The 24,786-nt window shown below is 36.4% G+C and overlaps 2 protein-coding genes across 3 annotated transcripts in view; one reads left to right on the top strand and one right to left on the bottom strand.

Moving 5' to 3' along the window:
• Positions 1 to 2,202: 2,202 nt before the first annotated feature.
• On the bottom strand, positions 2,203 to 23,714 carry RWDD1 (RWD domain containing 1). Its single transcript, XM_077162724.1, has 7 exons — positions 23,524 to 23,714; positions 15,522 to 15,587; positions 13,908 to 14,038; positions 7,116 to 7,259; positions 6,366 to 6,498; positions 5,813 to 5,875; positions 2,203 to 2,822 (listed from the first exon to the last, which is right to left on the bottom strand). Exons 1-7 carry the CDS (start codon positions 23,594 to 23,596, stop codon positions 2,701 to 2,703), a joined length of 732 nt encoding a protein of 243 aa, XP_077018839.1. The 5' UTR covers positions 23,597 to 23,714; the 3' UTR covers positions 2,203 to 2,700.
• Positions 23,715 to 23,984: 270 nt separating this feature from the next.
• TRAPPC3L (trafficking protein particle complex subunit 3L) overlaps positions 23,985 to 24,786 on the top strand; it is a 65,205-nt gene continuing 64,403 nt past the window's right edge. For both annotated transcript variants that reach the window (XM_077162723.1, XM_077162722.1), the window contains exon 1: positions 23,985 to 24,215. The gene's annotated coding sequence lies outside the window, so the exon portion shown is untranslated. The remainder of the gene's footprint in view (positions 24,216 to 24,786) is intronic.

Genomic DNA, 24,786 nt, shown 5'->3' with positions numbered 1-24,786 from the left:
ATCATCTTTTGAAAAACTTTCCTTAACACTTTAGAACACAGTGGTATTTTCCTAAAATTACTTCTTACAGTTCTTGCAGTATGACATATTTTGACATATATATCATACAAAGCCTCCTGTTTTGCTCCCTAACATGCATGTACTTTGAAAAGAAAATACAGAGTTACTTGAGGGTAGTTTACCCACATTATGTTTGCGCCTTCTTTATACCTAATAAAGGGCTAGCACAAAAATACTGGAAAACCATAATCACTTTTATCTGGGCTCCAAGAACGCATCTCTTTGCTTCTTGGCACATATATCAAGGAAGTTTGTGACAATGGAATCAATAATTCATCCTTTTCATTGTTGAGGTGTTACTGATAATTCCTCTTGGCTTGACTTCAACTGAGAAATATTCATGTTGCAGTTCAGTCCTGCTACCTTAGATCAGCATTTATCTTTTCCCCCAAGGGTCTCCTGCTGGAAAAGTGAAGTAATGCAGAATCTAGGAGTGTTATGAAAAGGTATCTGTGGCAAATAGAACATTTCATTGAACTTCCATGTTTTATCTTTAAAATTCATGTGAATTGCATCCTATTCCATAATTCATCCATTCAACAAATGTTTATTAGGTGCCTATTCTGTGTCAGGCATTGTTAGTCATATAATAATGAATAAGTATATTTGTTTTTAACCAATATTTTATGCAATTTAGCATAAGGGGAAAAACAAAAATTGATTTTCCCAAATCCAAAAGCAAAACTAATAATAAGTAGGGGCCAATTATTGCTTCAAATACCATGTCACACTGCTGCATATGATAAGAGTGTGCATGCTACAGTTTGAGTAGCAGTCTTTGGTTAATTTCCAGGATACAAAGCCAACAGTAAAGTAAATGTTTACACTGGGTGAAAATGCTTGGGAGTGTGTTTTTACAACCAACCATTTCTTCATTTTCATATACGTTCTGTTTATATTCTGAAATGACAAAGATGGAAATCTACTTCAATTACTGAAGGAAACTTATAAAACTTAGACTCTAAAGGAAATCTTTAATTACTAAATGTTAAACTCTATATTCAATATTAAGGAGACAATTCTCTAACACTTGTTTCGAAAGATATATACTTGTATCTTTTTTTAAAAAATATATAATCATGTGTGAGGTGGAGGGGGAAACATTCTTGACTCTTCAAGGCTAAGTCTTCACTGACCTTAGCAGCACACTGCTCATCCAGTTTCCTATTCAACTGCTGATCACCTGAAAAAGAATGTTTCCTTTGGAAAAGCAAAATCTCATGGAACATGCTTTGGGACTTTTCCCTGCATAGAAACTAAACATTACTGGTATTCAATTTTACTGGTCTTGAATTAGACTGAACAGAGGATTCTTTGACAAGTATTAAATCTCCTAATCATATTTTGATTTACCTTAAATAATTTGCTTTTAATCATACAGTCAAACTCCAAAAAATAAGTATGAGATTGATATTATTGTCTCTATGTGGTAACATAGTTTTGACTGGAGGCAGCTATTTGACATAGCACAAGTGATTTCCTATTGGAGTTAAGATTCAATCCTCCAAAACCACAGTGACTGAGTAATTTGCACGAAACCTGGCTCTTCTACCTGTGGATATTTAGCCTTCAAGCCAGTCAACCCAAATTATTAAGAATATTGCCTCGTTTATGGGCATATGCAGAATTTCTATGCATGGTCGTCTGTTATACATGTACACACACACAGTGTTTATAAAAATCTAAGAAGGTTATCTCAGTGAATCAGAAACATGAAACAAACTTTTCTGTGTTGGCCCCTTCATCAGTCTGCCTACATGCACAAAGATCAGCCACTGAACCATGCTGGACCCCAAACTCCAAACTCTGAAGTTTTGAGAAATTATTATTAGCTCTGCCTGGCTCAATTCCAGGTAATCCTGCAGGAGTGGGAACTGTGGCTTTTAGACAGGCAACCCCTAAAATTCAGAGTCCCAACAGGTTAATTAGAAAGACGAAGAACACCAAAATATATGATTCCAGCTTTTCACAACTGAGGGACAAGTCGTTCTTTATCAGAAGAGTGCATCAGAATCATCCACAGAACTGGTAAGACTTTGCTGTTTTAAAATTTAGTTTGGGGTTCAGTTATGAATATAACTTGAGAAGGGCCTAGGAGCATATATAGTTAAAAAACAGATGATTCTGATTCAAATACTATCATAAGAGTAAAATTCATTTCATTCTTGACTATAATATGGGTTTATGGCTTTGTTAAATTTATCATGCCTGACGGCTAGAATACAGAAGGTTTAATGTTCTATTCATCTCAGTCCTCTAATACTTTAAATGAAAGCCAACACATAGAATCAAACACAACTATAGTCTCCAGCACAGAAATTCAGTTATTCCCATTTGTTACACAACCCACACCTGTGCACAGCAGCAGCCTATCTTCACGTCTTGATGTTACAGACAGGATCTTTCTCCAATAACAATTGATTATAAATATGTGACCTTCCATCCACCAACAAGAGGAACTGAATATTTTCTATTTCAGATTTTAAGGTCAGTTTATTAAGTTCAATGATGAAAGTTATCAGAAGAGTATTCTCCTGAAAATCACTTTTTCTTAGAAAAAAAGAAAGGAAAATCAAAACCCTCTGAGCAGAGCCACAGATGCTGTGGCAGTCGAGCCTCCGTGCAGATGAGGACAATCCATCAGTCAGTCAAGTCGCTCTCTGGGTCAGCGGGATTGTAGTCGGGATCATCCTCATCATCCTCCAGCTCCAAATCGTCCATTTCCTGGAATAAAGACTCATCTACCTCCACATTGTTTCCAGCTGGAAAAGCAAAAAAGATTTCCCCTTCAGTCTTATACACAGGAATTAAAGAAACTCCTAAATGTGCATGTGAAATGCAAGTGATAAAATCCCAAACTACTACTGTAAATCATAGCAACAACAATTCGTATTGGTCACAGAGACTCAGATATTTTAGAGCAGTTTCATGCTTCCAGTTCATGGTCTAAAGTCCACTTGTAAAAACAGACTTTCTAGAATGAATTATTTTATGTGGCATGCTACAATTTGAAGACCATGATAATGTACTGGCCTGGATATAAAAAAAACTGATTACCACTGACCCATCATCCACAGAAGCTAGTCCATCCAGTAGTGTCAGACAGATGCATCACTAAAACTCAACTATACCTATTAATTGATAGATTTAAACTATACCTGTTATTTCACAGATAGATTTAAATTGATCTTGCCATTCCAAGATTTCAAATGTTTACACTATACTAGAAAGCAGTATCTGAGCTCTGTATTAAACATCTTCACTCTCCAGTTTTTCTGAATTAGATAATTTTTTAAGGTATACAGCTATCTTAAATTATCACAAGTTGCTACATCTTCTTTCCCTTTCAGACTCTAGCCAGTGACATTCAATTCACTGATATATGAGGAGAATGAGTCTTGGTTCATACCTATAAGCAGTTCAGTAATAAAATATAATTAATTTGCTCCCTGCTCCTAACTGAGAGAAGTAGGGAAGGCTTTAGAGCAGATGATATCTGAAATATCATTAGGAAAAATTGGAAACCACAAAGAAGAAAAGGGATCAGGATAAAGTTATTCTAGGCAGAAGTATATGCAAAGGCAGAAAAGAAAGGTCAGACATTGATTACTCCTAACTGTAACACATAATTCCTGAGGAAGGATTTCTGGAGATAACACAGGTGAGGTCCAGATGAGGATTGTGTAAGTTAGTCTTCTCCTCTAAGCAGCAGGGAATCATTATAAGATTTTAAGGAAGGAAACATCATGAACAAATATGGATCTTAGAAATACCACCTCAAAGACAGTGATTATAGAGGAGGTAAGGGAAATAGAGACAAATAGAAAGGGAATTTAGCCGGGTACTGCAAAAGTGAAGGTGAAAAACGATAAAACTCGCAACTCAGGAGAGGATAGAACTAGGAAGACATTTCAGAGAAAACAGGCAGCTTTTGGTAATTTATTGGCTGTGAAATCATACTAGACCCATGAGACAGGGAAAGGAGTCAAGAATGAAGAAAGACACTAAAACATTCTAAAGTACAAGACAGAATGAGATGAAGTTTTTTTAACCAGAATTTTCTTGCAAAATAAGAGGTAAGAAAAGCTCCTAAAGTGAGGAGACATAAAGATATCCTGGCTGCTTTAAATTTTGATTTTAGTTTTCTTTCTGTCCTTCTTTTTGACACTATGAACATTTTGGAGCACCTACAGAAAATATAATAAGGTAAACATTTTTAAAAGTACTGAGTGCCAGTAAAGCCCCAGCTCAGGTTAGGCAGCACGACTTAGCAGAGAGCCACATCAATGTCACTTCCTAACATTTTACAGCAGATAATTCAGTAACGTTGAAAAGTCAGGTACTAAAGGATCCCCAGCTGGCAAGATGGGCCTAATATAAGGTTAACAGAGTACAGATTTTAATATCCTATCATAGGTGCAACTGAGTTATGGAGCCCAACTTAGGAAACATGTAGACCATAAGCTCCAGAGGGCAGGGATGTGTCTATTCTCTGTTAAAACTGCTTCCTCAGTGGTTAGACATTGCTTGACTTATAATAGGAATGCAATTAATATTTGTGGATGGGTAGATGGATGAGTGGGAGACCTGAAAGGGTTAGCTGCTAGAAGAAAAAGGAGAAGAGGGAAAGCACATGAGACTAGATGCTCCAAAGACAGCAAGAGTAGTAAGAGAGGTAAAATTTTTGGATAGAGGACACACTAGGAGTTCCAGATCTGGGGTTTTTACTAATTCCTTGACAGATCACGGAATACAGTTTCCACAGATCTATGATACTAGAAATCTGAGGATAAGCAGGTTACCTGAGTCACAGTGGCCCAGTTTGCTAGCTGTCAGAGGCTAGTTTGACATTTTTTTGTTGTTTTTTGCTATTTCTGATATTTCTTAAGTTATCAGAAAACTTAAAAAAAAGTTAAAAAATTTATTTCAATTAAAATGTATAAATTGATCAAATATTTCCAATGGTTCATATTGGATTTTAGAAATTTAGCCTTCAAAATGTATTTTTTAAGCCTTATATGGAAAAATTAAATGAAGTTATCACTCTGATTTTCAGAGTTTAAAATTATCTTACCATCTGACTTTCCAAAACCTACAACCTCCAGATGGGTCCCTAGACCAGACAGGTCCTGAAATGCAGAAGGGCCAGCCCTTCCAGAACATCAAGTAGTTCTATCCCCCATCAGTATTATCGACAGTCCCTTTCAACACAAAAAAGTTAAAAAGGTCACAGCCCAAATACCCCTAAAGAGTGAGAGAAATATCGAAGGTGATGGTGAAGTTATACACAGGTCAGGTTTAACAAATGAGCATGAGTGTTGAATATGATATCTCTTTTAGTCTCTAGTACTTTAAAGCAGCTAGAAATAAAAACCTAGAATTGTGGAATTCTAACCAGTACCAAACTCTGAAATCTGTTCTACAACTAATTGTTGCAATGCACTTTGAAATTTATTGCTTTTTTATATGTACGTTATTTTTGCACAAAAAAGAAGAAAAAGGAGTATAACAGAGAAGACAAGATTTAACAAATGAATATGACTGCTGAATCAATATATTGATATTTCTTTTGGTCTCCAGTGTCTTGGAGCAGCTAGAAGAAAAAATGAGAAACCATGGAACTGTAACCCATACCAAACTTTAAGATTTGTTGTATAGCTACATGTTAAAATGTATTTGGAAATTTATTGCTTTTTTGTATATATGTTATTTTTCACAATAAAAAAGTAAAAAAAAAAAAAAATTATCTTACCATCCTCCAAAAACTGGATATCAGATGTGTCAAGATTATGATCTGTTTCAAATAGCTGCTTCCCTAAAATAAATAAATATATTTAATTCAAATGGCATAGTATTCCTCCATATTTCCTACATCCCTTTAAAAAATATAAAACAAGAAAACCAGTCTGAAAACCTGTGTTTTTTCTAATTACAATAAATTTCTGAACTTAATCATAGCTGAAAAGCACATAAAATGTATTTGCATTAAAATGGAATAAGTTTGCCTTAGAGTCCTAGAAAAACAAATGTATTTGACCCTACCACTTCTAAGGTTTGTGATCTTTAAGCCTGAAAGTCATGTTAACTGTATCTTGGCTTCTTCCAGTTACAACACTTATATCAAAGATAAGATATAAAAATTGTATATTTTGCGTAAAGAAATACCATCATGCAAATATAATAAATGCACTCTATTTTTTCCCCAAAAGTGCATTATTTTCTAATAGAAATCTGTCCAAATGTTCCTCTTGCTACATAAGATGTGATACAGAAGGTCTGGAACAATGGGGGTGGGATTGTCATACCACTCAATTTATTTTTTCCTGCTTGTTCTTCTTCTTTCATTCGTTTCTTTTTAATCTCTAGGAGTTCTGCATCAAACTTGGCCTTCCAACTTAAGAAATTTTCAATTGTAACAGGAGTGCCATGAAATAATTGCTTAGAAAATAAAAAAGACAAAATCACCAGAAAAATGAGAAGACAGTTCAAATATAAAGCCTAATTAACCTTGTAGTCAAATGAAAAGAGCCACTTATAGGAAAACACAGAAAATTAAGGTCTCAGATTTTTAAATATTTCATCTAATTTCTGCCTACACTGCTTGCTCTCATTGGTTATTTCAACTTACTTTAGAAAAGCCCACTTTTAATTCTTATTGTAAAAAAACAAAGATAATACACAGTGTATCCCCAGTTACTAACTGTTAAAAAGAAAGTTGTTTGCTTTAAGTATTAACATGTTTTAAATAAACATAGATTTTTTTAACTCTGACATTTATAGCTTATCTTTTTTTACCTCATTTCAGAATCTGACATTTCTTCTACATTTAGTGATAATTTATATCACTGTGGGGGAGGTATAATTTTAAATCATAGATGAAAAAATTTATATTTCTTGGTCTTATTTGCAAGCGCCCTTTATTACGTCATCAACTAAATGAGGAACCTCTAAAATTTACTTTTATTTATTTTTATGATTTCCAAAAAATCATTGAAATTTTTAGAAAGGAAAAAAGAAAAAAGTAAATTAAAAAAAAAAACTGCTTTATATTATACCTTTTCAGCTTCTTCTGCTTCCTTTTCTTTTTGTTTCTTTTCTTCTTCTCTTCTAGTTTTTATTTGATCTACTATTTCATTCAATTTTTCTTGCACAGCTGACACTAAAGTAAAGATCATTACCATGCCAAGATTTTCTTCTGCCTATGTGAGAAAAAAAACCCAAAAAACCAAAAAGGACTGGTGAGAAACATACTCCTCAAGAAAATAAACCAACTAAAAGTGTTTAGGCATGTCACTAAACTCTATACATTTTTTATATTATTTCATGATTACTGATTCAGTTAGTTATACCACCTTGATAATAAGATTGGTTAAATGATTAAGAATGGATTTATTTTATTGAATTTATAAATTTTCTTTATTTATTGAATTGAATTTATCTGTATCTAAAATAGATGTCTCCTAAAATTTAATAATCATCAATGTAGGTAGAATTCAGAAAAATTTCCTATAGTAAATTAGTAATATCAGTTCTCCAGCTTATTTTCAGTATTTTAGTTCTTTCTAAGTATTTTAAGAGCAGTGAAAAAAAGCTGGACTTTGAGGCCAAAGTGACTTTCTAATTTAATGCAATAATAAAGAATCTAGACACTTTTATAACTCATCTTTACCTTTTTCTCAAATTTGAGATGACTTAATACCAAAAGTAAAGCATATCAAACTCATGAAAGGATTATAATTCTAAAATCAATTTGAAAGTTGGCAGAAGTTGAAGACAAAAACACGATAAGCAAGATATCTTATTTCTTCACAGAAATGGGATAGGGTTCCAAGAAAGAAGGCAAAAAGATACCTTCAGAATATAATAGCCTGTGTCTCGAACCTAGAAGCAGAGAGTTGTATAACTTAGGAAGTAAGCATTTTTCAAGCATTTCTTTTACAGGGCTAGCCTCAGCAGCATCTGAGTGATCTTTTTATCTTTTGAGACCTCCATGAGTCCAAGGCTTCAAGTTAACTACTGTAACCCACTTTAAAGGAGTTTCTAAATCTATGACTAGATCTATGACTCTATGACAAACCTCTCACATTAGAGCCAGATGTAAATTAAAAGTACTTTCTGGACATGGTCATTTGATATTCCACAGGCACCTCAACACAGAAGCCATCATCTTTTCCACAAAACCTATTCCTGTTTCTGCTTAGGGAATTATACCAAGATCTATCCAAAGAAATTTTTTTTAAACATAAAACTGAATTAGTCACTCTCCTACTTAAAATCCAGCAACAGCCTCCTAATCTAATCAGGAGGAAAAAAAATAAATTGAGAATTAATCTCTTAAATTTCATCACTTATCACCAATTTCAAGCTCTAAATTTAGTAATTCAGTATGACTAGAAATTTCAGCAAGAAATAATGAACTTTCTCTCCCATCTCCATACCTTTTAACAAACTTATTCTTTACCTGAAACTTTCACTTCCTTTACTGCCTGGCAATCTATTCATTCCAGTCCAGCTTCCTCTTGGAAGCTGCTGTCACGCCTCAAGTGTATACCTATCCAAATAATCCCGTACTTCACCCACCAGATAATGATTTCCAGTTTGTTTGTCCACATTCTTTACCAGAGTGTAAAATCTACAAGTCCAGGGGTCTGTGTCAGTCACTTAATACCTGGTACATATCAAAAGTTTAATTAAAAATCCCTCCTACTCAAAGCTATAAAAGGTTTCTAACCATCTGAGTAATCTGCCTAAATGACAAAGATTCTATCTCATCAGACCAATATACTTATTGATATGTATGTTGACCATCTCCTTCCTTACTGTTTTAGACAATGCCTCCTCACTTGAAAAAAAAAACTGTCTTTTTAAAATCATGTTAACTCTTCTATTTATTCTCAAACTTTTATGTCACCTTGATTAAATAAAGTACCAAAAAATAAAAATAATAAAAATCCCTCCTACTCAAAGTACTCTAAAACTGCAGATCTCTACTCAAAATATCCACCTCATATAAAAATCCCTTTTAAAAACTTTTTATTAACAAGTTAGATATTTAAATAGAAAAATAAAAGAATCATTCATACGAAGAACAGACAATGCAGAACTCATTTGAAAAGGTTTCCACAATACTAGTAATTAAAGAAATGCAAATTATAATTATATATAATTACAATAACTATAATTGTAATATCAAAAGAAAGAATCTACTCTTAGTAACTGAGACAGACATCTCAATGGCTATGGGTGAGATCATGATTTGGCACAAGCATTTTGCAGGTCAATTTGGCAGTGTCTACAAAATTCTTTTAAGTACAGATCCCTTTAATACAGCAATCCTACTTCTAGAAAACATTGGACTAGTATATTCATCAATAATCCATTCTTCTCATTTATTCAACAAATATTAGACACTATGTGCCAGACACTAGAGATTCAATGGAGACCTTGCTCTAAGTACTTACAAATATAATGATGTATAAGAATGTTAAAATAATTATTAAATAAGCAAAAATGAAAAGCAATTATAAGTTGTTTTAAAAAAGGATATGTGGCATTTCCATTGTTTATTGAAATATAAAGATGTCTAGAATCCATTTTTCTGTGAAAAAAGCTAAACGTTATGTATAAAATCATCTAATTTAGGGAGGGAGAGGAAACTACGTACAAATGCATAAGAAAAAAGTTTGGAACAATAATATACCAAAATATTAATGCACAGTTATACCTGGTTGGTGGAACTAAGAGTAATTTTCTTTTCTTCTTGATGATTTTCCATATTTTTTTAGTTTTTTGCAATATGATTTATTGATTTATATACTTTAAAATTAACAACTATTTCTGGAGAAAAAAATACAAATATTTCCTCAATACATCAGATCTCAGGTAGTTGCCTTCTTGAAAGGAGGGAGTTTAGGTATAAATAAACTACTAAACACATGGAAAAATTCACTCAGACTGAATAACTGACATTAATGAGTGACTGACTATAGCCTGAGCCTCCCACATTCTCTGCAATGTTTTAAAATGAAGCACGTGAGGTCAAATGTGAGAGTCATTTCATTATGTGTAACAGATTGAAGAGGGCCCAGGATCAGCTTAAATTCCTCTCTGATACATCTTCTTTCATTCCTCAATCTCTAATAACTCCAGATGTTTTTAGAATACCAGCAGTCAGAGGACCAGTAGTACTTGGAATATACAAGTCATTTCTAAGGTGAAGAAATGTTTCCTGTCGAATCTCCTTAGAACAGTAAATTGAAAAACTAGGATTTCTGACTTTAACATGGTAGAGAAATGATTTTACTTGCCCTCCTACTCTCAAAGTCTCACAAAGCACAAAGAGAACAAAAAACAGAAATGCAAACTTTATCTTCAAAGTAACTAGTAAATAGCTTAAGCACTGACACACTTGACTGGAAAAGAAAAAGCATAGGAAGACTGGTAAGTCACAGAGAAAAGAGGTCAAATGTAGGTGCCTGCAAAGAGAGAAAACAATGAGAAAAAAACACTGGTTTCCCGGTGGAAGCCCAGTATGCTTCCAAATTAGAGAAAGTAGGGGGCAAAAAAGACAAAGGGTAATCAGTGAAACAGATGGATCCTGTGAAAGTCTTTAAAAGGAGCAATTAGACCTCTTCCCCCCACCACCCTACACCCTCAGAAATAGGAGATATTTACTCTTGATCTACCTCACTAAGGATGATGGAAGGACGTGATCCCAGATTTAAAACTTGGGGATTAAGTGAAATTCTAAATAGTGAGGGTGTTCCCTTTCCCAACACCGCAGAACCCTGATCTGGTAGTCAGGCTAAATTCACAGGCAGAATGGAGGACCATTCTCAGGACAAACTAAACCACCCTGGAGAAAGTACTGGCATTTAGGGGTGCTCTCAAGAAAAATTCAGTTGGCCCCAGGATTAGATCACTGAACCAAAGGTAAGCCCCTCCCAAACCTATTTTTTAATAGCCAAGTCACAGCTACCTGAAAAAAATTCCCCACAAAAACTTTCCCCCGCAACCCCTGCAAAAAAAAGAATCTTGAAGACAGTCATCACATATAAAAGCAAAAGAAAAAAAACTTCAAAGATATTAACAAGTAACCTCAGATAGTAGAAGATATATTTTATTCATAAAAAGAAGAGGCTACTGTTAAAAAACAAAACACAAAAAAGCAAGAAAGAAGCCTACAAAATTCAAAACATAAAAGAAATGAAATATTCTCTAAAAACATTTGGAGGACAAAGTCAAGGAAAGCTCCCCCAAAATCGAGAACAAAGAAAACAGAGGGAAGGAAATTATCAAAGAAAGCAATACAAGAAAATTTTCCAAAAATGAAATACATGAATTTTCTAGATTGAAAATATCCAGTGCAGCAAATAAAAAAGAGCCACACCAAGGCACCAAAAAATTTCAGTTTGTCAAGGCAAAAGAAAAAGTCATAAAAGCTTTCAGAAAGAAAAAAAAAAACAAAACCACACAGTGTATTGAAAATCAGAACAGAAGTAGATATCTCAAAAGCAACTCTGGAAACTAGGGCCTTCAAAACAAGGAGGAAATGTGATTTCCAACTAATATTTCTATATCCAGTCACATTTTTTTGAGACATTAATAGCATCCAAAATGTTTTCACCCATATACCTCTTTTCAGGGAGCTACTGGAGAATGTTCCACCAAAAAAGGAAAAAACAAAGAAGGATGACATGTGGTTCAGGAACAGGATAGCCAAAAGGAGAGGTAAAAGGAATTGGCAGGATGAAGGCAAACAAGCCAATAACTGTACTGCAACTGACTAACAATCAAGACAGCTTGGAACCAGAGACTGGTAGGCTCTTGGAGGGACAGACCCACGAAAAAAGTAGAAATGACTGGTTATCAGATAAGTCTGGCTCTATATAAACTTGAGCTGAGAGGCTACTGGAGTATATATGAAGATTTAGTCACAGGTTCAAATGAAAACAAAAATCAGGTGATTATTGAATCATAGGGTGGGAAAAGATTCAAAAAAGGAAATACAATCAGAGCAACTAATCAACTCAGCAGCAGACGTTTTGCTTACAGATTGAAAATTATAAAACGAGTCAATAGTGATTTAACCAAAGACTGTGCTATCACTTTAATGGGTGAATGGGAAGAGAAGGGGTACAGTTATATCAGAATACTAAAAGCTTTTTTCCTCCATTATAGGTAATGGCTAAATTTGTTTAATCAAGACATAGTGGAATAACATACTATTTAGAAACATGAAAATAAATATCAGAAGAAATGGTTTAAAAAGTTGAAAGGGGTTGCACCTGGGCACCAAGACTGAATGGAGTCAGGGGAAGGGGGCATATATGGGGATGACAGGGTTTTTTAGCTACAATTCTTTCAGTACTCTTTGCCTTTTTTTTTTTTTTTTGGCATGGGCAGGCTCCAGGAAACAAACCCAGGTCTCCAGCACAGCAGGCAAGAATTCTGCCACTGAGCCACCATTGCACCACCACTCTTTGCCTTTCAAAAAAACACATGTGCCTCTAATACTTTGATAAAAAACAAACTAAACTAAATCTAGTTAAGCTTAAAAAACACTGCAATATAAAACCTGCAGCATTATCAAGAATAAAATACATAAAAAGATTATAAATAAAATATTTTCACTGATGCACTGAAATATAACATTGTTGACATTCCAAAGTGAAGTAGCAATCCAAGACATACATTTTCAAAAATATTCCCAAACCAGTTACACAACCCTAAAAATTACTATACCCACAAGGATGTAAAAGGGTGAAGATTTGCAGACAGAGAAAGGATTTATAAGACGGATGCATCTAGATAGTGGCTACTGTGCTGTGAGTTTCACTCTCCCTCTATCTTAGGCAGGTGGGTTCAGGTTCCCTCTCTTCAGACCAACCACCCAGAGCTTCACTGACTCACATCTGAGACATCAGTCTAGGGTGAGAGACAGATTGTTTGCCTGCTTTAGCAACAGAGCAAAGAGAACTGCTGGTGAAAAGATGGTGTATGTGTTCCTGTGTGTGTGTGTGTGTGTGTGTGTGTGTGTGTGTGTGTGTGTGTTGTGTGTAAAAGGAGGGAAGGGGGTGGAGAGAAAACTGCTGGTGAAAAGATGGTGTATGTGTTCCTGTGTGTGTGTGTGTGTGTGTGTGTGTTGTGTGTAAAAGGAGGGAAGGGGGTGGAGAGAAAACTGCTGGTGAAAAGATGGTGTATGTGTTCCTGTGTGTGTGTGTGTGTGTGTGTGTGTGTTGTGTGTAAAAGGAGGGAAGGGGGTGGAGAGAAAATCCTTCAGAACGCTCTACCACAGCAAGAGTCAACTTTAAATGCCTATACCCATTTCTCCCACAGACAATCCTCCCTAAACTTGGTGGGGTCAAACTGGCTACTATTTGTAAATTGTGGAAGGAGGAGAGCTAGGAAGGCAAAAAAAATCAATCATCAGTCTTCTTTCCAAACTGCAAGCAGCCTGCACAGATCAGTGGTATTGAGAATTTTAACTATTTAAAAAGTAAGAATTTTTAACTATTTATGGGATGAGACATTCTAAGAACCATGTCAAAAGTGTGTTTACATTTTAAAAGTACCTGTCAGACTTTTTATGACCTAAAAGTTAACAAAAAAGTCATAGAGCTGACTGCAACTCAACTAGGAGCAAGGGGACAACTTCTCTTAGTTCAAATTTTAAAGAGACAGTAGGAGATAAATATCAAGATGCTTTCTGATAATATATCACCATTGTTCAAAGTATTAATTACAAATATTTGACAGCATTTTCTGATTCTTGAAATTAATGAATAATATTAATACAAGGACAATTAAATAATGCCACCAGAAAACATAAAATATAATTTCCTTACCTGTAATGCTAATAATTTTAAAACGTCTGAGACATCATTATCTTCTAGATTTTCCTGGGAGAATATTTCATAAAGGGGTGCTTCATCTGGGTATTTTTCACTATATGTAAACTTGAGCGTAGTCTGGACAGCTAAGACACAAGAGTTTGATGTGCATAATTTAAAATGTCAAGTATAGAGAAGTAAACATCTTTGCTGAATCAGTCCTTAATTTACAATATGTCATTTAAAAATACCACCCTTGGTTTTAATATTCTACTTTTAGAAATTATATGACCATGTCCTTTGTTCCATTTGTACTGGTGGGCTCCTTCAAACAGCATGTTTGAAAAGCGGAAAAGAAAAGAAAAAAAAGCACAGTCTAGGAATTTGCTCAAAGAACTAATTTTTAAAGTGCTTCTCAAATTGGGGTTGATGGACTATAGAGATATTATTAGAAATACAGGAGCTTTCTCCAGCAATTTTTAAATTTTGTTCTCATTTCAGTGACATCTTAAAAAAAATCATATCCTGCATTATTTTATAAATGAGAACTGCCATAACATTTCAGCACCCCTAACTGCATCATATGATGCCCAAACGATGTCACAGGCTTCTTTACAAAGGGAAACTTTAAACAATTTGAAGAGCAGTTAGTCCAATGTTTATTTTGTGCTTTCATGCATTATAGAAAAAAATTTCAGATACCTGTCTGCAAGAGCTTACTGGATAACAATATTTACTGGAATGTAAGTAGGTATATTCAACAGACTTTTAATAATATCTCAACGCTAACCTCATTTTCAATTATACAAGGCAGATTTAAGATTTAGACTTATCAGGTGATACCATTAAAATTAGTTATTGCTGACTGCTCATGACAGAATTCTGGTTAAACAGCTGAAGAGAAAAACATCCTTGAGATTGTCAGTACCAATTTATAAAACTTTTTCATCAAATTTTAGTATTATTAATGAATCACAAAAAGAGAAGTGGATTGAAGGCAGAAATGAACCTCAGAAACCCCAACAATATCTGTCATATATAAATTAATTTTAATTTATTGGTTTTATAGCTCCTTTATTTCAACTTTTACATTTATTTTGGTTCTATAGTTACACATTGGCTCTTATTTGGTTTTCTGTTTATACATACTTAAATCACATTAGCTGAATTCCCACCCTACAGAAAGACATGTAGATAGTGTTTATTCAGCCCCATATATAATAGCAAATGTTCTATAAACAGTTATTCAAAGAAAAAAATAACTTTGTAAAAAAAGGATAATAATAATCATTACTCATGGACCACCATGGTAACACCGAAACAGGTTTGTATGCAAAATTTTAGATAAACATCCTATCCTTTGTCCATCTGCTACATTGTTAACATTTTTTTTCTGCTTTTTAAAAATAAGATTATGCCTTATTATATCTCATTGATGTCCTCTCAATTTCCCTAGGAGCCATGTTTATACACTAAATATTGACTAGAAATGCAAATATTCATTACTAGCTTCTTAACAGAATCTTAGCTCTTCCACACTTGAAATGCCCAACTCAATGGCTGCAGAATGACTAAAGTTCCTGAGAAAGAAGCTTATAAAAACAATAAGGATTTTTGGTTAGCACTTACTTTCATCATTTTCTCCAGCCTCAGATGTCACAGTAATGGTGAAGCTGGGTGGATTTTCTGATAATACTGTAAAAAAAATAAATTAAATTATTAATATATTTCTTAAGGCAGATGTTTTTTCTTTTTAGCAAAATATCACCACATAATCCTGGACATTGGCTCCTAGCCTGTATTTCCATTTCCACAAATAATAGACTAAACAGAACATTTAAATGTTACTATAGTACCCACTGACTTTGTATTTAAATGTGAGGGTTGTCCTTAATCTAGAAAGAAATATCTATAGTAGATACCCTCTTGGAGTTTTATCAAATCAATTAAAATAATAAAGTGATTTGCCTTTTATTCCAGTATCTCCACTTATATATGAAAAATTACATTCTAAAAAAATCCCAAATAGAATAGGAAAAAAATTTTTCTGTTTCTAACCAAAATTTATCTGATAAACATTCAGTATTATCACTACCACGGAATCTCCACGATAAGCAGTCAATATCAAAGATAGAGTTTGATATTGAAACAATATCAAGATACAGTTTCTATCTTCTTGCTGTCTCTCACCTACCATGTCTTTGTAACCAAATTTCATTCTTTCACAAATACTTACTGAGCTTCTACCTAATCGTTCATGGAATTACAAAATGAACTGGCTATGAATTCAAACATCAACATGCTTACAATCTATGAGGTAAAACAAAACATGTAAGTCAACATTCACATAAATAAAAAAAAAATTTTATATATCATTTTAAAACCTGATGTCTGACCACATATATCTGTTTATCATCTATTCCCCCCCACAAGAATACAGTAAAAACTCTACGAAGGCTCCCAAATCAGTACCTACCCGTATCTAGAAACTCAATAAATACTGGCTCAATGAAAGAATAACTAAATTAATGGACTAACAATGAAAACTTGCATATAGGACAATTAGAAGATAATTGCTGGTAGGCTAGTGAGGAAAACCCTATGCCTCATCCATGCTTGGGAAGCACTGGCACTTGTCATGGCTGGCAGCCACTCAGAGACTCTTTCTGAAACGAAAGAGCAAGGGTTCACTGAAGAAGTCATGGCAATTACTCAGCTTTGACTACTCAGGAACTTTCAGAAGACTTCATAAATATTCATTATCAATATAAGACAGATGCTTTATTTAAATTGAAGCTTAAAAATACTTGAAGCGGGGCGGGCCGCGGTGGCTCAGCGGGCAAAGTGCTTGCCTGCTATGCCGGAGGACCTCGGTTCGATTCCCGGCCCCACCCCATGTAACAAAAACGGAGAAACAGAATACAATAAAACAAGAAAATGTTTAAAAATGTTTCCCTTTCCTCCTTCCTTCCTTCCTTCTATCCTTCCTTCCTTCTCTCTGTCTTTCCTTTAAAAAAAAAAAAAAAAAAAAAAAAAATACTTGAAGCAAGGATGAACACCTATAATTAAAAGAAAGATGTTTTTCAGGAAGATAAAAGAAGACTTACTCATCAAACTCATATTTTCATAGGTTTTATCAGGTAATCCGGCCCATACTGAAAAAGCCCTGGGAGGTAATTAAAACAAACCTTTAATATGGTGGGCTTTACCCATTTTTAAACAAATGTATGTAAAATACATTTGTTTCATTTCATTCTTATTTCTTTTCATGATCAATGTTAGTATTTGCATGCCATGAAATAAATACAAATACTTCACAGAAATAAGGGTTTCACCCAATGACATTCCAACTTGCGGTCATTTTCTAGGACTGCATTAGGCTTTCAGTCAGGGCTTACCTACACCAAAACACAAGCGCTAACATTTATTGAGCACTGCTTTTTTGCATTGCTTCTGAGACAGAAGATGCCTGGTACCTGATCACTACAGCTGCCACAACTATCTTTTTTTGTGCAAGAGCAATAAACTTCTACCTTGTCTAAACCACTGTTGACTGTGCTATGTATTTACATAAGATATTTTAAACCTTACACCAAGATCATGATCTAATACCATTTCTATCTTTCACCAAACTTAAGACATCATTAAATACAAAAACATATTCTACTTTATGTACCACTAAAAAAAAAAAGCCACCTATTAAATTATGTTATGCAACTGACTATAAGAAAAACTCATGTCAAAGATGTTAAAATGTAACAAAAATGTGTCTTAGAATAAATGAAATACAGTATCATCCCAACTTTAAAGAGATGGAAACAGACACAGAGCTTTTAAATAGTTGTCCAAGGTTACACAGCTAGTAAGTAGGGTAACTAAATAAACAACACAGGACCTCATTAAAAAAAAATTTCAGCTGAAAAACTGCAGAGTACTCATTTGAGCTAGGCTGTGAATTTTAAGTGGCTTATTGGCAAGGAGAGATAGAGAAAGGAAATGTAGGAGTACTGCAACAGAGGGCCTAATGGTGGGAACACTTAAGGAATGTATAGGGAATAACATATTCACCAAACTGAACAACAATAATTATTTAGTTTGGTGGACCTAAGTATTGAAAATACAGTTGAAAGTTGGACTGTGGGTAGTGAACAATAATAGATTTTGAGCAGCAGTAATATGGTCAGAATTGCAATTCCAAACACAGGAAGAAAAATGTTGTAGTGATGCATAAAATGGAAAGAGGGAAACAAACAGAGGCAGGATGAACAGCCGGCAGTTATACCAACAATTTAAGCAAAAGATATTGAGGTTCTGAACTAGGGTGGAAGCTATCAGATAGGCAAGGAACAAGAAGAATCGAAAATGGTAAAAATGACATTTTGAATTTGCTGGCAGAGATGGTGGTGCCACTAGCAAAAAGGAGGAAAACAGGATAAAAAAAGATACAGTAAATTTGATGTTAAATTTGATTCGACAAATTTGATTGTCAGGTAGGCAATCCAAAATGGTCAGATGTGGCTAAGGAGAGCTGGGTTGGAATTAATTTGGGAATTGTTCACAGAGCGGTGATAGCTAAAGCCATTAGACTAAATGAGATGACAGGAAAAAATGCAAAGAAATAAGGGCAAAGGTCTGACACTGGCATTGTAAGGAATACCTACATTTGAACAACAAAACGAGAGGAGGAAACAGTGGCAGAGATTTAGAGAAAAGAAGCTGTACAAAGAGAAGAGACAACAGTGTAATGTAAATTAAGGCAAGAGAGTTTCAAGAAGGAGTTGAGAATGATCCTCCCCATCCCATCCCATTCTTCCCGCCGTCTCTAATCAAAGAAAGATTTTTCTAACAAGCAGAGTTTATCACATCATTAACCGCCTGTAACAGCAGTTTTCCATCTGTACACATTGTGCAAGGATCAATTGTGAACAGGGGTGTACTCTGAGCAAACACACAAGAAAACAAGCTTATTTCTTTAAGGAAGTTGCCCCAACTATCAGGATGTGAGTGTGACATAGCAGCCTCTGCAATGCACCTGAGTAGCCATATGGGGGCAAAACGGGCCTTAAGGTGGTAACTAAATCCTTGGCAAGGCCCTTTGTGACCTGGTCCCCACTTATCAGGTCTCATTTTTCATGATTCTCACTTCTTACTAACAACACCAAACCACTTATCCTTTGAACACAATTTGCTCTCTCACAGTGCTCTGCTTCTGTGCATGTTGAACCTCAGGCCTAGAATACCCTCCCCCCAGCCTCACTCACTGTTAACTCCTCCTCACCCTACTGTCCTCCAAATCAATTCAGATCTTCTCCATCCCCTTTGCTCCTGGTGCATCCTACACATATCTCCATGAGAGAATTATCATATTCTGTTGTAAATTACCTGTCTGGATGTCTATTTCCCCCACTGGGCAAACTCTTAACAATGCATATAGGAAATACTTGATAAACGAGGAAACCAGAAGGACATGGAAGTGCTGGCAAGAACTTCAGTGAACTACTTGACCTTGACAGCCAGGTTGAATAGGGAGGCAATCTGGAGCAGAAAGCATCTGATGAACTATCAAACCATGAGAAATCATGACAAGAGGCACGTTTAGTGAAAGCATGGGAATGAGAGAACCGTAGGGCTAAAAGAGAGAGAAAATATCACAGGCCAAAATTTTAGTTTAGAAATGGCATTTTCCAAGTGTAGCTATGTTCTTGTATAGCTGAAGGAGGTAGAAATCAAAGCTTGTTGATAAAGACAAAGAATTATGAAGCCATATTACTAGAAAAGTCAACAACTAAGATGGTAAATTTTTAGTGAAGAATATTTTATATATGTTTAATAGCTATGAGGTATTTACATGTACATTATTCTCCACTAAACAGACACAGAAACTGAGGCTTGGAGAGGTATATGATTTGTGCAAGGGTGCAGTTAACACCTACTACACTGATTTGTTACTATTGAGAAAAAAATAATTGTGAACCAGGTGCAACAAAGAAAAAGGATACTGGGGGCCTGGGAGCCACTGCTAATAGTCCCCCAATATCCACTCTCATCTTCCTTAAATCTCTATCATTTTTAACTGAGCATACTGACGATCCAGAATAAAGACTACATTTTCCAGTGCCCCTTCTAGCTAAGCTTCACCAAATGACTCAATTCCAGTGGCTGTGTCTTTGTTTACAGTTGCCAGGAAACTTCCTTTAAAAACTGCTGTTTTTTACCTTTCTTTTTATTTACTCTTTTATCTGTGCTACTACCTAGAAAGAGACTGCTTCCATCTTGGATCCTAAGGTTGAGACCTCACATCAAGGATGATAAACAGGAGAGACAGAAGATGTCTGGTGCCTGAGGACTACAGCTGCCACAACTATCTTTTCTGTGTAAGAGCAATGAACTTCTACCTTGTCCAAACCACTGTTATTTAGGGTTTTCTATCACAGCTAGCATCTTAAAAAATAACAGTGGAAGGAAATTTATTACAAAACTCAAAGGTAGCCAAAATAGGGATGGGAAAGTTACTTAATTAGACTTGCCAAGATGGATGATTCTTGAATTCTGATGGAGAAACAATTCTACTTCAACACATTATTATGAGTTGTGGTAAGTAGAGGAAAGATTAGTCTTCACTAATAAGGGGGCCACATTTCCACCACTGTGAGTGGATCAAAGTACTTCTGAGAAAACGAGGAAGACTGCTGGGCCTAGTGGAAGGAACTAGTAGAGGGGCAGGGAAAGCATTAGGTGATATCAGGACAGATGATAGTGAATTGGTCAGAATTAAAGATTTTCTCAAGAACAGAGATAACAGAGGTAATGGCTAAAAGGTACACTAAAGGCAAACACAAATGACCACAAGGTTTTCACAAAGAACCAGAGAGTTCACAATAAAATAAATCCCTGTGAGTATCTATCCTTTCAAAAGTATGTCTTAAAAACCGCCTTCACAAGATGAATTCTGCCCCATCTCTAAGATGCAACTATAACTGCTGAATGCTCATGGCTGCCACTTAAAGGTACTGACACAACAAATATAGGATTATGAATCCCTCTTTGTAAAACCAAACAAAAGTAGGGGAATCTGGCCTGATGCCAGCTAATCTGTTCCTGAAAAACTGCCCTTAGTCAGAGATTTTGATACAAAATAGAAATAACCAAATTCTACTATCTTAGGACCACATCAAATGAAGCACTATTGTAGGAGAATGTAGTAGTCAGAAAAGTCTATTTATATTTTGGAAGGCTAGTTGTTAGAAGGGTTGGATCATTGTGAAGTCAAGCTACAGAACAGGCAAAAGAAAAAAAAAGCAATTACAGTAAGATTTTTCATTCTCAACAAATGTAACATTGGACCAAACACTGAAGCAACTAATTCTGAGGTTAATCTAGGTCTATGTGGCTAGCTCTGTGCCTCTTCTGAATCCAAAGCTTCTTTGTTAAACACTCAGCCATCCAGTAAAAATAGCAAGGACAATAATATATCTACTTTTTTCAACAGCATTTAGCCTTTACCAGAATCTCTTAATAAATGTGATTCAAAATGAAGTGAATAAACTACCAAACTGTGTTCTCTAAGAAACTGACATAAGCAACTCTCATTCTTAAATACAGCAGGAAAATAAGAAAGCATGGAGTCACAAATACAAAAGAAGGCTATAAAACAGCATACCTTCCAAATCCTCAAAATTTCAAAAGATCAAACATGGAAACATTTTATTTCAAAGCCCTCTGCCTGCTCCCAGAGAGGTTTTATAAAGAACATGACCAGAGGCAAAGTTCCCTAAGAATTATAAATCAAGACATCTCATCTTTATTTATTTATTGCAAAATTTGTAGGAATGCTGAAAAGAATTAGAGACAGATGGACTCAGCTGATACTTGCAGAATACTTGAATGTGCCAAAAGATTCATAATTAACTTTTTTTACTCTGGCTCAGAATCTTTTGAGCACTGTGAATCAGACAAGACTTTTACATATTGGACGATCCAAAGTTGTCAAGGTCTAGTACAAAACTGAAAGATCCACGAAAGTGTTTTAAGGTTAAAAAACATATCACTTTTGTAAAGTTAATGAGGGATAACTTATGTCCAAAGAAATGAAAAGAATGGTGTATCCTATGCTTTCTTGATTACTTCACACAGTGTTCGTGACTATTATGTTTCCAAAGCACTGGAAATGACCAAACGTCATGATTAAGAATATATTCAACAGCTGACTCTACTTTCTGATTTATCTAGGCATTGACATATAAGCAAGGCTAGAGAAGGTAGTCTGACTCCAGACTCTATACATACTCACCCAGAAAATGACTCTCTCAAACCCCTCTTCACTAATCTCCTTCACATCCTCACAGCAATCTGCACTGCTGGTGTTAACATGAAGAGGACTGGAGTTATACAGGGGTAGCTGAGACATCTATCTGCCTGCTGGCAAAGCAGAACAAACTGTGCTACCATTCCAAGCAGGGATCAAAAGGCGGAGCCAAGAAAACGAAGCTAAACAGTGGAAGAGAGAGGAGTTGAAGCTTACGATGCACTTTACACTCTGAATTCTGACAAGCAATGACCTACAACACTTGAAGGAAAGGGAAACGCAAATCCCACAAATCTAAGATCTACTCACTCAAACATTAACTTTATTTGATAGCGTCTCAAAAACTGAATGTAAAGTGAGCAAAGCTGTATTTATAAGTTTATGTGTAGCATTTTCAGAATCACCTGAATGGCTTAATACAGAAGAATTCTTTTCCTTTAACATATACTTAAAGAACTTCTCATTAATGATATTTTACATTAGCCCAAACTACCATGTATTCCTCTCCTCCCTCTCACCCCAGCTGGAGCTGGACCCCAAGCCCACAAGTTTGGAAAGTGAAAGGACAGGTTAAGAGTTCTAGGCCTAACTCAGTAACTGCCCTTTCTCTAATTCACTGAGTGACCTGGAGCAAGTCACTTAACCTTTCCTTAGCCTGTTACCTTGTTTGTAACAAGAAGTCGGGCTAGCTGTTGTCTAATACCGCTTCCACTCTAACTACCTGGGAATCTACAGAGGCAATGAAACGTGGGCCACGACATTCAACAGGCATTTGGCAAATGCGAAAATACTGAAAACGAAGACTATGCTACTCTCAAAACCAATGCTGGGTGACTGAGAACAGCACTCTGAATCCTAAAAAACTTGAAAATAAAACACTACGGTGTGAAAAAAAATCACTTCGACCTCAATAAAAGTAAAAATGTGGCCCTGGCCCTGGAAAGGAAAGACTAATCCCACCTGGAGTTTTGTTTGTTTGTTTGTTTGTTTTCTCTTCCTTTTGGTGTGTTTCACTAAAGCATGATTGGACTGCACAGAACCCAAAGTGCCCCGGACTCAAGTTTCAGGCCTGACACTCTTGAGGGACCTCACCAGCCTCACCCTGACTTCGGATTTCAGGGAAGCAGCAGACCGTGGAAACAGTCGCGGAATCATTGGTAAGTAATGAACACTTTTAGAGAAGAACTTGAGAGAGTGGCGTGCGAGGTGGCCGCGCGGTCTCCCTGCCCCTTCTCCAGCCAGGACCGGGGGACTGAGAGCTCCGGCGACTCCGGTCCTCCCCACACCTCTCCGGGACGGCTGCCGACTCACGGCCGCGGAAGTCACCTGTGAAGGAGTCAGGATAGATGGACTCCAGGGCCTCCAGCTCGTTGCGCTGCTCCTCGCCGTAATCTGTCATCGTGACCCTCGCCGCAGCCCATGGATCGCCCAGATTCGGAGGCGGCGGGCTGCAGCCAGGACGGCGGCCGCGCCGCAAGAGCAGACCGCGGCCCGGCGGGCGCAGGCGCAGACTTCGCGACTGGGAGGCCGGGGGCCCAGAGCCAGGCTAGCTGGATAAGCGACAGCCCCGCGCAGGCGTCCGCCTGCTCGCTGTTTCCGCGTTCGACTTGTTCGGACTGACAACCGGGCCACTGATTTGTCGCCCGCCTCGCGCCCGCTGCGAATTTGCCTAGATGGGGAAAGCGTCCGGTCTGGCGTTCGCCACGGACAGCTAGGGCCACGTTCCTGGGCCTTGCAGGGCCGGAGCCCGAGAAGGCCCCCAGCACAGTTTCCTCGGTCGATGCGTCTGGGCTGAGGGCCGGCTTCCTGCGGGGCCTCGGGGACGTCTAGGTGGCGGCGGGTTCGAGGGCGTTAGCAAGTTTCGTGTTTTCTGCCTTATGATTTGTACGCCTGCGTCGGATGTATAGCATAATATCAGCTAAAAATGGGGTCCGGAAGATTTATACGACTCTCCAACGGAATGGGCGAAGGGTCTGGACCAGGGTAAAGAGTCTAGTGAACAGAGGAGCAGAATCTCTGTAAGTGCGTCAGGCGGGTTGGGGAGGGTCCTAATAACAAGTGCAGGAGAATACCGGGAAGAAATGGCCCGGGACAAGACTCGGATTCTGGGCTCAGACCTCTAGGCTTTACTTTTAAGCTTATAAAGTGAAAGTAGTTGGATGAATACCGCTTCCATGGATCTGTGTTTGTGTATCTGTGACTTTATGATAGCGGTGCAGATTGCAGCAATGGTGTTGGCAAACGATTTAAAAGTGTCACTACCCCCCGAAAAATGTTCACACTCTTTGATTTGGTAATCCCACTTCTGGAAATAAAACTGAGGATGTAATATTTAAAACATATGTCTATCATCTTTAAGATCATCGCAACAATTAGAAAATTTTTGAAAGAACGACTATAGCAAAACATCTTTAAGATGTCTGAACTACTGCTTTAAGGAAAAGAAAATTAAGCAACCCTTTGGTTTAGGTTTGTGTTTACAGGAATACAAGTGGTAAATAATGGGAGCCAGAGATAAGAGTAATGGGGACGCTTAGATTTTCTATTTGGTGAGGGTGTGTTTATTGGTTGTTTTTCTTACGGGAGCAG

The sequence above is a fragment of the Tamandua tetradactyla genome, chromosome 5 (genome assembly GCF_023851605.1).
Source record: "Tamandua tetradactyla isolate mTamTet1 chromosome 5, mTamTet1.pri, whole genome shotgun sequence".
NCBI lineage: Eukaryota > Metazoa > Chordata > Mammalia > Pilosa > Myrmecophagidae > Tamandua > Tamandua tetradactyla.
Note: the sequence above shows the minus strand (reverse complement) of the source record. Positions and strands in the feature narration are given on the sequence as shown.

What these genes read in the sequence shown, in the direction of transcription:
- RWDD1 (XM_077162724.1), bottom strand. Translation starts at nt 23,596, where the DNA reads ATGACAGATTACGGCGAGGAGCAGCGCAACGAGCTGGAGGCCCTGGAG. An exon ending in CTATCCTGACTCCTTCACAG is followed by an intron (nt 15,588 to 23,523) that starts GTGACTTCCGCG and finishes TTTTTTTTACAG; the next exon opens with TATTATCAGAAAATCCACCC. An exon ending in TATCCAGTTTTTGGAGGATG is followed by an intron (nt 2,823 to 5,812) that starts GTAAGATAATTT and finishes TTGCTTTTCCAG; the next exon opens with CTGGAAACAATGTGGAGGTA.